The sequence below is a fragment of the Canis lupus genome, chromosome 29 (assembly GCF_048164855.1).
Source record: "Canis lupus baileyi chromosome 29, mCanLup2.hap1, whole genome shotgun sequence".
Classification (NCBI taxonomy): Eukaryota; Metazoa; Chordata; class Mammalia; order Carnivora; family Canidae; genus Canis; species Canis lupus.
Window position 1 is genome coordinate 39,190,099 of NC_132866.1, and position 14,738 is coordinate 39,204,836.

General features: G+C 46.0%; 1 protein-coding gene across 10 annotated transcripts in view; it reads right to left on the minus strand.

The window, feature by feature from the left end:
* Window positions 1–2,285: 2,285 nt before the first annotated feature.
* MARCHF8 (membrane associated ring-CH-type finger 8) overlaps window positions 2,286–14,738 on the minus strand; it is a 158,004-nt gene continuing 145,551 nt past the window's right edge. For 9 of the 10 annotated variants that reach the window (XM_072806279.1, XM_072806275.1, XM_072806276.1 and 6 more), the window contains 5 exons: window positions 11,041–11,123; window positions 9,953–10,792; window positions 8,355–8,535; window positions 6,267–6,414; window positions 2,286–5,996 (listed from right to left, as the gene is read on the minus strand). In XM_072806279.1, coding sequence (XP_072662380.1) covers window positions 5,692–5,996; window positions 6,267–6,414; window positions 8,355–8,535; window positions 9,953–10,792; window positions 11,041–11,123 — 1,557 coding nt within the window. In that variant the 3' untranslated portion in view covers window positions 2,286–5,691. The remainder of the gene's footprint in view (window positions 5,997–6,266; window positions 6,415–8,354; window positions 8,536–9,952; window positions 10,793–11,040; window positions 11,124–14,738) is intronic. The other variant, XM_072806283.1, reaches the window with a different exon arrangement.

A 14,738-nucleotide genomic window follows, 5' to 3' on the forward strand; every position in this document is an offset into this window, starting at 1 on the left:
TCTGTAACCAGCAAAAATACTTCTCAAGTATGAAAATGAATTAAAGAAATTTTCAGGTAAAATGAAATGAGGAGAAGGTATGACCAGCAGATCTACACACCAAGAAATGCTCCACTGGAAACAGGTCCTCAGGAGGGATAGGAGAGTATCAGATACGGCAAACGTTTGGCAAATGTAAGAGACTTTCTTCCCTCCTCCTTCCTTTAAAATATATAAGATTATTTGAAGCAAATATTATAACACTGTCATGTGGCATTTATAATACATGTAACCATTACATGAAGACAGCATAAAATACAATGGGAATTGATGGACTATTTCAGTCATATGCTTTCTACATCTTCTATCAAGTGGTACAATATTAATTCTAAGTAGTTTGTAAAATTTTAGGTAGGTTATAATCTCTATTGCAACCACTGAAATAATGTAAAGAAGTTTATAGCTAAAAACCAAGAGGACTTAAAATGGAATTCTAAAAATATATAAATAATTTAAAAGAAAGCAAAAAAAAAAGGGGGGAACAGGGGAATGAAAACAAAGAGGACAAATCAAATGGTAGACACAGAACCAACCATTTCAGTAATTACATCAAATGTCTATAAGGACTAAAAACTCCAAATAAAAGGCAGAAATTATCAGAATAATTCAAAAAACCAATACCCAACTATATGCAGTATACAAGATACATACTTTAAATCCATAGCAGTGTCAAGGCCTGAGTTTGATTTTGTTTTTGTTTTTTAACCATGCTGACAGTTTGATTGCTGTATGGCTGCCCCTCCCCTCTGAATGTTTAAATCAGATATTTCATTTTTTCCAGAAAGACCAGCCATTCCTGGTCATCTAAGTGGTTCTACTTCAGCATCAGGGGGTCATCCTCCTCCCACCACCCTGACACCCCAAGTAATGAGGAACAGGAAGTATGTCAACATGTAAATTAATGGGCACAGGGCTGTAAGTTTGTTAAGTTTATTTACAAAACAGGAGGCTGGCCCTGTGAATAGTTTTCCCTGAGAGGATTGAAAGCGACCCCTGGAAGTGTGCCATGCAGCAGCCCTTGCCCCATTACTTTGTGGCTGGCGTTATAAAGGACAGAAAGGCCTTGTCAAGGCTGTGTGCAACAAGACACCCCCTCCCCCCCACCAGGCATCTCTTCAGCCAAACTCATCAAATTTGGTGGATTCCCAAAGCACAGAGGCTCCCCCCTCAGGCAGCACCCCCACCTCACATTCTGACAGAAACAGAATCCTCTTTCAGCTCCACCCTCCTCACCCCTCCAACCAATAGCTGAACACTTGAGCACTCCCTCCCTCTCACAGGCATATACCTCTTCAGCTGTTCTGTGGTCACCTCCTCCTCGTGAGGCCTCGACAGCTCCAGAAGCCCAGCAAGGATACTTGGCAAAGTATCCTCCTGCTTAGCTCCAAAGTCTCCCGGTAGCTACTGTGGTACCCTTAACTGGTGGATGAATTCTCTGAGCTCACCAAGGGTACAGTATGTCTGGGGCAATGCTGGCCTCTGTTTTCACCTTATGCATACAGGTAAAGGCAGGTGCCAGCCCTCAGCACTCACAGTTTGCAGTCTTGAGACAGGAAGATCAGCGACATCACCATGACTCAGGGAGGACCCAGCAGAAGCTGGGAGATGCAGCCAGGCTAAGCTATCGCCAGAGATCCTGCTGATCTTCCCTGGTCCTCCTACTCAGCTAGGCTGAGTAAGTGTTTTCAACAGATAGGGCAAGTGGGGCAATAATCAACTGTTCCACGGTCACATTGCCATATACTCTCTGAACTTGAATCTGGCTTCTCGCAGGGCACGAAGTCCAAGTAGAGCCTGGATATTTGAAATAAGCACACCTATGTGAGCTACTTTAGTTTTCTCTCCTGAACCCACCCCCTCCCCACCAACCACCCGCTCTGCAGGGACAGGCTGAGGAAAAGATACCTCCAGAGGTTGCATAGTTTTCTTCTTCAACATGTGAGCCAGAGGAATGTGGAAAGGGGATCAGAACCACTGGAATGAATGCCTGCCAAGGTTCCCAGCCTTCTTGCAGGAAAACACTTTCATGGCACAATCTCTTTTTAAAGAGATGCTTTATTGCTGCAACTAGATACCCCATGTATAACACAAACAACCCCTCGAGAGAATTATTCAAGTGTTAATACTGAGAAACAGTGAACACACACAAAAGGATACAAAACCAGATAAACATTCAGATAACTAGAAACTTTCCAAGTTAAGCAAATCTTCAAATGTGAAGTGCCTTTTAGAAACTACACCACACATGCCAGTGTAAATTTGGTTTTTATTAACAATCAGCTCTCTATAAACATTGCATCTAAATAGGTAAATAGCTGCACAACGTAATTACTTCCAAAACAAAGATAAATGCTTTTATTTCCCTATGTTCCTGTCTTTCCTTGGGCTAGAGAGGGAAGCTACATATTTCAAATCAGATTCAAAAGGGAAAATATTCAGAAAGTGTCTCTGCATTAGGCCAAACGCACAGCATTGTGGACCTTACCCCTGCTGTTCCCAGGCCTCCTCATGCCCTGCAGCCAACCCACCAGGCAGCAGAAGCAGCTCCAATTGGGCAGGCTCGACCTGAGACTCTTGAACTGGCCCACCGCCTGGGGCCTGCATGTCTGGAACCAGGTAGGGCACGCCAGAAAGGCTGAAAACTAGACCCAGAAGACTGAAAAGAGTGGGAATGAGGCAGAAAAGGAGGAGAGAGTAGAGGCCCAGAACCCGGATGAGATCTTTGATAGTTTTCAGGCTTTCCTAAAATCAACTCAGACATAAAAATCAAATTCCTGCTGACAGCCAAAGTCAAAAGCGATAGAGCCAAACTAAATTTGAGGGAGTAGAGGCCAAATCAGAGAGGGCTGGCTGGCCACACCCCTGATGCCACTTCCCTCTCCCCCTTGCTAGTCCCCAAGTACCAGCCCTCCTGCCCCTGAGACCCCCAGGTTATCCCACATTTCTGGTTCAGCCAAGTGTTGTCCTCCCACCAAAGCCACATGCAGAATGAGGGGAAACAGGAATAAATAGCCCCTAAAGAACTAGAAGGCAAGCTGCTGCAGACTAAAGGAACACTGGGCAAATCCGCTGCCCTCACTAGATGGCAGCACAGCACCACCTTTCCAGAGCTTCTGGCTTCCCAGGTCAGTCTCTGGGTGGTAGAGATTAGAGCTAGAACTAAGAATGGGGTCAGAGGTGCTCAACTAGAATCTGTGAGAGAAGAGGAAGGCAAGGGGGAATCTATGTGCCATCCCAAGAGAGGAAAAAAGGATGTGGGATGGACTGTCCTGGGACAGAAGGCTTTTTTTAGGAGCTTGGTGGAAGTGATGAGATGGCATTAGGCCTTCCTGAAAAAAAAAGAGGATTTCATGTGAGAATTTGGTCAGGCACAGAAGCAACACAGCGGTCATGGCTATAAAGGCACCTTTGCCATTAGGGGGTGCCAGCCATGACAGGTGGGCTGCCCAGAGGCTATTCCTACCTAAGCACACTTTCCTCTCTGAGCAGAAAGTCTCAGTGACTTTCAAGTCCAGTATGAAGGGTTCCATCACGGAGAGGAGAAGAAATCCGACTTGAAAATCTATCCCGCTCCTCAGATGACTACTCATCTGCTCTAAGGTGGCAGGGACAAGGGCCCTTGGCTGGGCAGCTCCCAAGGGGCACAGACAGGCCGGCTCCAGGACTCGGCTCCCCTGAGGGACAGTGTGTAGTTGCTTGGCATCACCAGCCTGAGAAGGGGTGTGGGTAATCGCACTTTGGGGCACAGTGGACACAGGCACAGACTGGATGCAGCCTGGGAGATGGAGAGAGAGAGCAGGCTGACCTATTTTCAGGGGCTGGCCATGGCTGGACGGTGCCTGTCCAGCCTGAAGAAGGCCACAGTGGAGCAGCATCTTAGACCAGGATCTGTGATGCCAATGAACCAGACCCTGGATGGGAAGAGCTGGCAGGGCCAGGCCTGCTATCACGTGCCCTCTCCCAGAGCTCAGACACACTTCAGCCCTCCTGGCTTTCAAAACAAACCATAGCACTTCCACTCTAAAAGGCCAAAGGGATCATCTTGTGTTTGCTTCATCCTCTTAACAGGAGAGGTGAGGCACCGAAGGCTCAGAGGACTGAGGGCAGGACCCCCAGGCATCCTTCCCCTTAGAGGAGGCTCTACAGATGCAGAGTTGCCTGGGGAGTAAGTATCTGGGCATACTTATGTCACACTACAGACCTTCCTGGCCTATCTTCCCGGAGTTGATTCCTATTTACCTGGCGAAGTGAAACTGATTTTTAAAAACAGACTTTTTAAAGGGACAAAGGCCATTTGATGGTAGTGACTTTGGTTTTGTTTGTTTTATGAAAATGGTACAGGAGATAATCCCTGATGTCAGAACAAACTGATCATAAGCATCCTCTCTGTCTGGTCCAGTTAAGGCGATAAACGGGTAGACCTGTGGCTAGGGAGCAGTGACACAGTGGGCCATGGCAGTTTGCTGCTCACTCCTGGCCTCTGTCCCAGAGCCAGCCTGTATATCTCTGTGCCCTGGCCAGTGATCTACAGAACCTCCTCAGGAGCAGAAGCTGTCCAATGTGGCTGGTGCCAGGAGCACCCACAGCGTACACGCTCCAGACCAGGGCAGCACATGCTTACTCTTTTGAGGAAGCCAGCACACACTGGAGAGGTTTGTCCATAAAGAAATCAGTTTTAAATATTCAGTTTTGTTCTAATTACTCACTTCCTTCCTTTCATTTAGATCTTACAAAATCTTCTTTTTCAGTGTTGACCAAAAAGAAATGTTTGGGGCAGACCCATGACATAAAGACTTGTCATAAAATAGGCTTGAAACCACAGGCATTATACTCAAATTACCATCTGGCATCCACTGATTCCCATGAAGTGTTAGGAAAAAGCCTTACACCTGTTTGTCCTGCTTTACAGCCAAGAGTCCTTTTTTATGGACACAGAGTAAATGTCAGGTTTCTTAGAATATATAAGGCAAAAAGGGTTTTAGATCTATTGTAATGTAAAAGAGATAATGAAAGAAAGGCTTCTAAATGAGACATTCTTTTAAATGTCAATCCTACTGGACACACATATTACAAAATAAAGATTTTCTTTTTGTAAAGTGCTGTTTGCTTAGTGAATCACTCACCACCACACACAGAGCACCACAGCCTTGTCTGCTCAGGAGAACTGTCTATGGCGGCATCGGCAGGGAGCTCATCTCCCCAGGCTATTCTCAGTAAGGACAGAAATCCTCTCATCATGGCTAGACATTCCCAAACACTTAGCTCCAGGATGAGGACTGCTGCCAACTAGGAGAGACCGGCCATTGAAGCCTGGGTGCCACCCTGCTCCTGCTCTTCCCTCAGGTTTGGCATTTTATTCTTTCGTTCTGCTCAAGGTTTCATGGTCCAGAACCCAGCCAGCAACCCATCATGGTGTCATGGAGACTTCCCTTCCCATGGAAATGCTGGCAGAAGTGGAACCCAGCCATGTACAGCCAATGTGAGGGCTTTCCAGGAGATTCACTAAGGAGGGTTTAGAAAAAGAGAAGCCATTAAAACAGTCACCTGCCCAGTCTATGCTATTAAAGTACATAAGAAAAGGTACACAATTGGCAGTAAACAATTTCCTTCAGCTTTTCTTTGATGTCCAGGAAAACGACACTCTCCACAAAATCAGACATGAACGATTTCTGTTCCAGTGTCTTCAGGTTCTGTCCAACAAGAAGAGTTTGTGTCGGAATGGCAGATTCCATGTCCATCTTTATTTTCAAAGTTGGGTTCTGTTAGTGCAGAGTTTTCAAAAATACTCTTTTTGCTTGTTTCTGGACAGTTCTGAACATAGATTACTCTGTTATAAGCCTTGAGTCTCTTCCATAATTGTATGTACACTTTGCACTGAACGTACATAAAAAGAAGTCCGCCAGTAAAGCCAATGGCCACAACCACCAGTTTAGTCCAAAAGGGCCACTCTAGGATTCCTGGAAGGGTAAAAACCTGGTTAGTCTATCAGTAGACCTAATTTAAGATCTGAAGTAAATAAAACACAACTTTTGACCTTCCCACAACCAATGGATTCTTTGCTCATCAAAAAGGATGCTTGGTACCTCTTAATTGATGCCCCTGTCCCAGAAACTGAGACGTTTGAAATCTGACTTAAAAACCAAACAGCAATAACACCCCAATCCTATGACCCCAGTGTGTTATCCAGGATCTCCACACTGAGGTCATCTTTCATAATGAGCACGTACCTGTTGCCTGTCCATGTTTGATCTCCTCAGTGGTTCGGTCAATGAGCACATACAAGGACCAGACCACACAGGTGATGGCGATGACATGGAATGTCACTGAGCACATTATCTTCCTGCGCTCACTAGCCGTCATCTGCAACTTCTCCCACTGGAAAGACAATATGCAGAGCATGAGGTGCAGAACCCAGATGTAAAGGGCTATAATGGGGGTGAGAGCATTACAGATAGGTAAGATTGGCTTTTTCTCCCTTCTCCTTTTCCTAAACTACATGAATTTTCCCAAACACCAGAAGTCATTTTCCTTAAGCCATTTGGCTTCAAGCAAGTACCAGCCACTGGTACTCTGTCAACAGCCAAACTTTTTATGCAATGCAAAGAAGCTGGGATCAAGACAAGCTATGAACCACAAACAGAAATCAATCCTCTTGTCTGCTTATTCTTGCAGGCAGACATCCAATGGCTAGCTAAAGGACTCTATAGTTTCAGTCCTGATGAAAAAAGCATGTTGGTCTTGACCCAGGAGGCACACGAGAACTTCCTGCCTTGTGGACTGGCATGGGCAGGGAAAAGAGGGTTGATGACGCCACAACACACAGCAGATGGGTCACACTACATCGTGAAGGTGATGACAGAAGGCGCTCTTTGGTCCTTTGCTACTTTGGCAGCACCAGCTTGAAACTGATGCTAAGAGTTCCTGGTGTAAGCAAGCTGTGCCAGTCCCATCTCTTCTAGGAGCTCATTAATTTACTCCAAATAGCCAGATTATCTTTTTCACTTACTGTTTTCCAAGTCAGAAGAAAAAATATAAGGGTAGAGAAAAAGAACAAAGTGCAAACACTCTGCATGTCCTTGGCCAGCCCTAGTCATAGCCTCTTTCCAGATGGTTCTATGCAGAACAAGCTGAAAGTAGAGCCTCATGGATTATCTACACTAGTCAAAGTCTCACTTGACAGATCAGCACAGAGTAGGTATCTGATAAATTACATGGTCTTTATGGGGCAAAACATTTGTAAGTAGTTTACATCTGCCTTCTCCAACACCCAGAATGCTTTCTGCTATGGTTTTATATAGTATACCTTCTTGTAGCTTCCCTCCTAAAATGCCCCCTCTGCTCCCTGATCTATTTCCTAAGATATACTCAGTCCACGCCTTTCACACTGCCCTGAAAGGCTCACCCTCACCTTTTTGGTGTATACTTTTCTATACAATCTGATCTCTCTAAACTCACTTTACACCAAATCCTACTGGTCCTTCAAGAACGGCTTTAACACCCAAATATTCTGTGACACTACCACCACTTCACCTCCCCAGTGCTACAGCCCACAGCCGATGCTTCCTCCTCTGAATATCTGAAGTGCTCTGCCACCACTTAATCTAGCATCAACTTGGCATTGTCATGTGTTGTGGTTTGATCATGTGACTCTCCTTGGATATACATATCGTAATTCTCGAGATAAGAACAAGTCTTATTCTTCCCAACAAAACCTTATGTGCTTGGCATATACAGAAACACGTTAAGCAATTTACACAGGAGGCACTTACCAGATGAAGCTCTGCTCAGAGTGGGCAGTGACATGGGGCCTGAAGACAGGAGCATTTCACATAAGGCCTGTGGTGCACCCTCCCCCTACTGACTGGCAAATACTTATCACAAGTATCGATCAAATAAATTTACTATGTTACTCTGTGCTTCGTGCTGGGGAGAGATATTAATGTCTAATAACATACATTCCTCATCAAAGGCAAGACATGAACAGTTAAACGTATAAAGTTAAATGCTGACTAAGACATCGCAAAATGGTCTGTGGTCAAGGGCCAAATGACTGACCCGGACAAGCAAGCAGTCTTAGTCTGATGGAAAAATACATTAGGACTGAAGGGTCAGTAAGAGCTTCTTCCTGAGAGGAAGGAGCAGGAAATAAGACACGGAAATGAGGACTTTTGTAGCACAAATATGCACCCGTGCCCACTTCTCATAGACAGGAGTGGAAATGAGCTATGGCTTCATCCCAGGCCAATGAGTTAACTCTACCGGGGGCTCTCATTTCAAAGAGGTGAGAGCACTTCCGAATGCATCCTTGCACATACTTTTCTCAAAGGCTTCAGCTTGATCTCCATGATGAACTCGTACTTGCAGAGCTCACAGCAGCGTGTGTCAGAGCTCTTGATCCACTGCTGCAGGCAGGTCTGGTGCACAAAGTGGAGGCTCCCTGTGCAGCGGCAGGGGGTGATCAAGGGGCTCTCTTCATCCCCTTCACAGTGGCAGATCCTGCAGTGAAAGGAGAGCCAGTCATTACCAGGAGAGCCACATGACAGGGGAGGGTCAGTCCCTCCAGTGGAAACTTTCAGCAACAAACATCACAGAAATGACTACAAGCACAGAAACAGACAAACACGGATGCGAACAATTACTACTAAAACTAAAAACTTCTAGCTTACCACACCAAATTGGAAAGTCTGGATGGCATTTGGCATCAGAAAGGAAAATATGATGTAAGAAATCACAAAGCAGTCATTTTTGGTAAGATTTAAGAACTTCACTGAAAGCTGAATCTAAGGCAACATGGAAGCATCTTTCAGAACATGTTAAAATAATTAGAAGAAAAAATTCTGTGTAAAACAAAGCCAGCACTCTACCTTCCAAAGATACCAGTGCCTTAAAAAGATGATGAATTTGCTTTTTAGCTATAATCACTCACTTCACCTTCGCACACCACAGCTACACATTTCTGTCCTCCCTCAGAGGGTAAACAGAGAAAATACAGGGCTTCTCCTGGATCTAAAATCCCCATTATAAGGTGCTATTACCTTCTTTTTTGAGGGAGTAAGAATTTTAAATCATTCATGATTTCTAAGGGTGTATGCAAGGGGATATAGCTACTAACCTCAAGGAACTCAACAGATTTTTGAGAAATGGAGGGTCTTTTCCAGCAGCTGGACAACAGGTAGGGACACCTGGCCTGAAAGGAGCTGGCCCCGGGCCCTAGCCAGACCCTGGCCAGGCTCATAGCTCTTTGTTTCTGTGAGAGGGTTTCTGATCCAACTGTTAGAAATGGTAACAGCTGGCCCAGAGGAGAGGTGCCCAGGGAAAGGCAAGAATAGGAAAAGCTTGGGCATGGTGACAAAAAGTGAATGCGGAAAGATTCTGGAGACTAGACGAGGATGCTGCACACGGGAAGACAAAGGTGGGAAGTGGAGTCAGGACCTAGACAGAGGTGGCCGCATCCAAGTTAAAAAGAAGGAAGAAAGATGCCGCTGAAGGCCGGCCTCTTCCCATGCATATTGTGTTGCAATCGGAACAAAGGGTTTAAAAATGAGGCTGGAAGGGGCAGCTGATGCTTAAAATCTAGATCATCAAGCTGGAAAACTGGAGATAGTATTTTCTTTCTTCCAATTTCCTTATGCAAGGCCTACTTATTTTTGGTTGAGAAGAGTCAGCTTTGCCTTTAATATGTGTAGCTTCTTCCTCTTTTATCATCTGTAAAACTATTTGGGACCCATCTCATAAAAATTGGTTTTTCTAATGATATCAATACTCCATTCTTCTGGAGAAAACTATTAACCCACAATTGTCTACCAATCACCCATTAGTTCATTTTCCTGAAACTTCACATATTAAAGCAAGATGAGGCCACTGAGGTGTGGGGAGCAGAGCTGGCCAGAATCGTGGTTCTTGGCAAACCAACCTGCAGGCATCCCCTGACGTGGACACAGGAGAGACAGGGGGGCATTTTTCAGAGGGGGGAGAAGGACAATCCAGGTCACTGTCCTTCTCTACTGAGCAGAGGGGTGCCCGCAGGACCTTGCTCCTCCACTTTGCAGATGTGCTCTCCTCAAAGACATCATCATCTCCCATCTCATCAGAGCAGAAGCCTGTGCTCCCTGCCAGCCCACTGGAGGACTCAGCGGTGTGCAGGTGGGTGGCACAGCTCTCCAGCTCGGGGAGCCCATGTGGGCCACTGGCGCTGGAGCCGCGCGAGAGCAAGAACAGGCACTGGAGCAGGCGCCGGCTCCTAGACATGGTTTCACCATCTGTTTTCTCTTCCAAAAGAGGGATGTGCGTGCCCCCCTTGCCAGCTTCCATCTCTGAGGCAGTTGAACAATTGGCAGAAAGGAATGAAACACAAGACTGTTTGGAACTGCCAAGAGTTTTGCAATGCAGTTCTCTTTTTTCCTTCTGATGGAACCTGTTAACTCTTAGACCTGGATCTTGAGGAAGTATCAGTTTCCCTTCGGACCAAGTTCTTTCCACATAGTCAAAACTTCCCACAGTATCCTGGGCCTTCTCACCCACATTGTTTAGGGATTTCGAGCACTTTAGTGTTCTTCTGGCTTTGGTGCTGTCAGCAGACTTCAAGGCTGGGGCCCGTTCTGAACCTCGGGAATTTCTCTTGGACAATGTGTCTTTACAGATAACTGTCACAGTGAGCCCTTGTGTCAGAGAACTCTGGCACTGAGGAGCTTTCAAGACAACAGCAGACTGCACGGGACTTTGGTGACAACACTCAGAACACACCGTACTGGCACTGCACGCAGAGAACAGTGGGAGAAAAGCACAGAAAGTCAAATGATCTTAAAAGAGAACGGACACCAAAGTGAAGTGGTGAGACCCATGTGGGTGACCGGGTGAGCGCATAGCACATGAAACTGAGCCAGCTGTTGACAGCTGAGGCATACTGTAAGTAAGCGGATGGAAAACCCAGAACCTGCACAAACTAGCGCTTACTTCCCGGATGTCACATGACCCAGCACCGCAGGTGAAACAGAGCGTTACCTGCAGATGTCCTGATTGGATGGCGTGACAGAAGCGCGAGAGAAGGCGGATGCCGGAGCCGACGCCAATGAAGAACCCCCAGCCTGCAACGACACACCGCCAGTCAGTTTCAGGGGAATGAGCAAAGGGGATGGTGAATGCCATCTCCTTCCAAATGACTATGGGCAAAGAAGCCAGAACGCCTGCTATGTCCCACTGCTCACTGAATAACACACATTTAAAGTCCTGATGCACAGAGGCAAAACAAATCAAACAGCACTCTTTGCTTCTATGTGGGTAAAAGTGTAGTCAAGAAATATTTGAGACTCTAGAGCAGCAATACCAATCTCCTGCAGATTCACTGATCCTTTATTTCCTGAGCATCTAATTAAAAGTTCATATGTAAGTCAAAAATCAAGTACTACACAGGAGGCACCTGCTTGGCTCAGTTGGTAGAGCTGCAACTCTTGATCTCAGGCTCATTAAGTTCAAGCCCCACATTGGACGTGGAGCCTACTTAAAAAAAAAGAAAGAGGGGCAACCCGGGTGGCTCAGGGTTTTAGCACTGCCTTCAGCCCAGGGCATGATCCTGGAGTCCCAGGATCGAGTCCCATGTCGGGCTCCCTGCATGGAGCCTGCTTCTCCCTCTGCCTGTGTCTCTGCCTCTCTCTCTCTGTGTCTCTCATGAATAAATAAATAAAATCTTTAAAAAAAAAATAAAGAAAAAGAAACCAAGTACCAGATGGTATATGCAAATGCCAAAGAAATGTGAGCTGCTGTCCCTGCCAGTGCTTACCTTCCTCACCTGGCAGTCTTTAACCTGGTCCCAGAGGTAATCCTAATCAGGGTGGCTGGATGTTTCTCCTACTCACCTCACACTGGGCCCATGAAACCTTGCTACCCTGCCAGAACTCTACACACAAAAGGGAGACTAGCTGACCACAGGGTCACCAATCCATGGCTCAACCTGGGGCCCCGGAGAGAGCTGAGCACATTATATTCCCAAGAGTTCTAATCATGGGATTGTGAATTAAGAAAAATAATCAAGAAAATTTAAATTTGAAAGAATGTGAAGTCAAAGGTCATGACACAGGGCAGAGGGTCTGAGAGGTTATAAACAAGCCAAAATGAGAAAAGAGCTCTTGGAGGGTGAGGAAGTACCACAGTGGACAAAGAAGTGGAAGGAGAAACAGGAACAAGGAGTGTACCTGAGCTGAGGAAGCAGAACCATTGCTAGGGGGTCCCCCAGCCTCCCACTCCATCCTCTGTGGGGTGCTTGCTAAGCCTTCTCTAGACACAGATTCCTGAGTTCCCATGGGCCTAGGAGCACCATGCATATTCATATAAATGCATTCCCCCCTCCTGAGGCAGTCAGCCTGATTAAGCATCTGTCCCACACAACCTAAACAGTCACATGAAAACAGCACCAGAGGCTGTTATCAAGAGCAAGGCTACATTACCTCCCTTCCTTCCCCAGGCCCACACAAGAGGCCTTCAGCCCTGCTCCTGGATTTGAGGGAGCCCCACAATTCCTGGATGAGGCCTAGCCCCCACTCTTCCTAAGTGTCATCCCCAGGGCATGCTCTCATCCTGGCATTCAAGCTACAGGACCTCTGCCATGGGCCAGCCACCAAGACCAGCAGCACCACTGTCCAGAAGCTCTCCCCATCTGCCCTCTCCAGCAAACACATCCATCTGGGGAGAGCTAGGCCTGGCAGTCTGATTGAGGGCTTCAATGGACCACTCTTCCTGCTCCCCAGCAGGAGAACTCAACATCACTTTAAATCTAGCTCAACCTGAAACCTGGTCCAAGAAGTTACACGCTATCACATTGCATGTGTATGCTAAAATCACATGGTAGTACTCAACTAGCGCATCTTCTGAGTCACCAAAGAATCCACATATTCTAACTGAATGTGGAAAATATTCAGTGTCCTGGGAGGAGGTAAGTCTCATGAGGTCAGGAAGTTGAAATAAAAAGAAAATGGCTTCTCACTCCTGTCCTGAATTCAAGTGTCCCACATCAAAAAGGGAAGTCTAGGGATGCCTGGGTGGCTCAGTGGTTGAGTTCTGCCTTCGGCTGAGGGTGTGATCCCTGGATCTGGCTCCTTGCAGGGAGCCTGCTTCTCCCTCTCCCTGTCTCTGCCTCTTTCTCTCTCTCTGATGAATAAATAAATAAAAATCTTAAAAAAAAAATAAGGGAGGGGGGAAGTCTGGGGTAATGATCACATCATCATTCGCCCAGAACAGGGGAGTACTTGGGAGGCAGGAGGGAAGAGCCTCAGGGCAGAACAAGCCCTGCACTAAGGAAGGAGCTGCAGTCCACACATACAACAGGGCGGGGAATCATTTTCCCATGAATTTCATGTCTCAGGTGGACCCCTGGGAACTCATACTGTCATGTGTGTACTTGCAGTAAAGCATCATGCCTGTGAGCTGGTGGCAGCAGTCCCAAGTCTCTGATCTGCTTATTCAGAAAAAAAGGAATAGTCTCAGCATCCTCAGTCTGTGTCCCTGGGCTCATGTCATCCTCTCCAATTCCACAAAAATATCATGAGACACTTGCAGCAGGTAACATCCAAGCTTCAACAAGCCTCCCAATTTTCTCTTCTTATTAAATCATGAGGATATTTTTTAAATCTACTTTCTGTTGTTTTATATAAATACAAACCAACAAATGCCTTATCCTGGCTGACTCCTTCTCCAGTAAGAATGAGAAACGAACATGATTTGTGAGGCCATCACAGATCTCATAAGAGGCTCCTGCTGTTTCCAGATAAAGGGGAGCCCATGTTGAAATTCAGGACCAGTCCACATGTAAAATGATCACCAAAGCATAGCATCAATAATTTTAAAGAGCTTAACTTGTTGCTGGCATCAAGCAGGGTAAAATCTGTCAACCTACCAATGAGGATTGAAACAACTGGACTGATCATCCACAGCAAGGACAAAACGAAGCCTACAAATACAGTGCCAGGGTCCAGTTGGGGAAGTCAAGCTAAGTCAGGAGCCAGCAGTCCCCTCTCAGAGGCTTGGCACACTGGACAGCTCTCCCATTCATCCTGAGGGCAGAGGGCAGGTGGCGCAGGGCAGGCTACAGGCCAGCAGTACCGGCCTTAGGGGAAAAGGAGAGTGCCCTCCCTCCTCTACGAGATGAGGCCACACAGGACTGTTGCTGATAAAAGGATGTGTAAATGTCCACAATGAGAAAATTCATGTATGTCGAAAAAACTAAAGTCCTATGTTCCTGAAGTTCTTTGTTGGTTCTCAAACAAGAGACTTCCTGGTCATGAAAAGGAATGAAAAGTAATCTCACTACAAAAAAATGTTTGTAAAAATCCCCTCTTGTTAAGATGTCATAATCAATTATGCAAACAAACCTCTGGATTCCATCTAGGCCTAAATCCTAGATGATTTTATTTCTTAGGAATGACAATTTTAGAGAATTTGTCTTGCAGTACTCAAGTCACTTAGTGGTTGTTTTTCCTATCAGATTTACTGTTTTCAATTATTTTAGCAAGGCTGCCAAAAACAACCAAATGAAAACTTTCCATCTACTCTGTAGAAGCTGACATTTCCTTTTGTGAGAACTCACTGCCATTGAAAGGGCTATCATAACAGGCTCATCAAGTCCATTTCTCATTCCATGCCAGGAACTTACCAATTTCACATCAGAGGGACTTACTCACTACAGGACACCAGCGTACCTTCCTCAACTC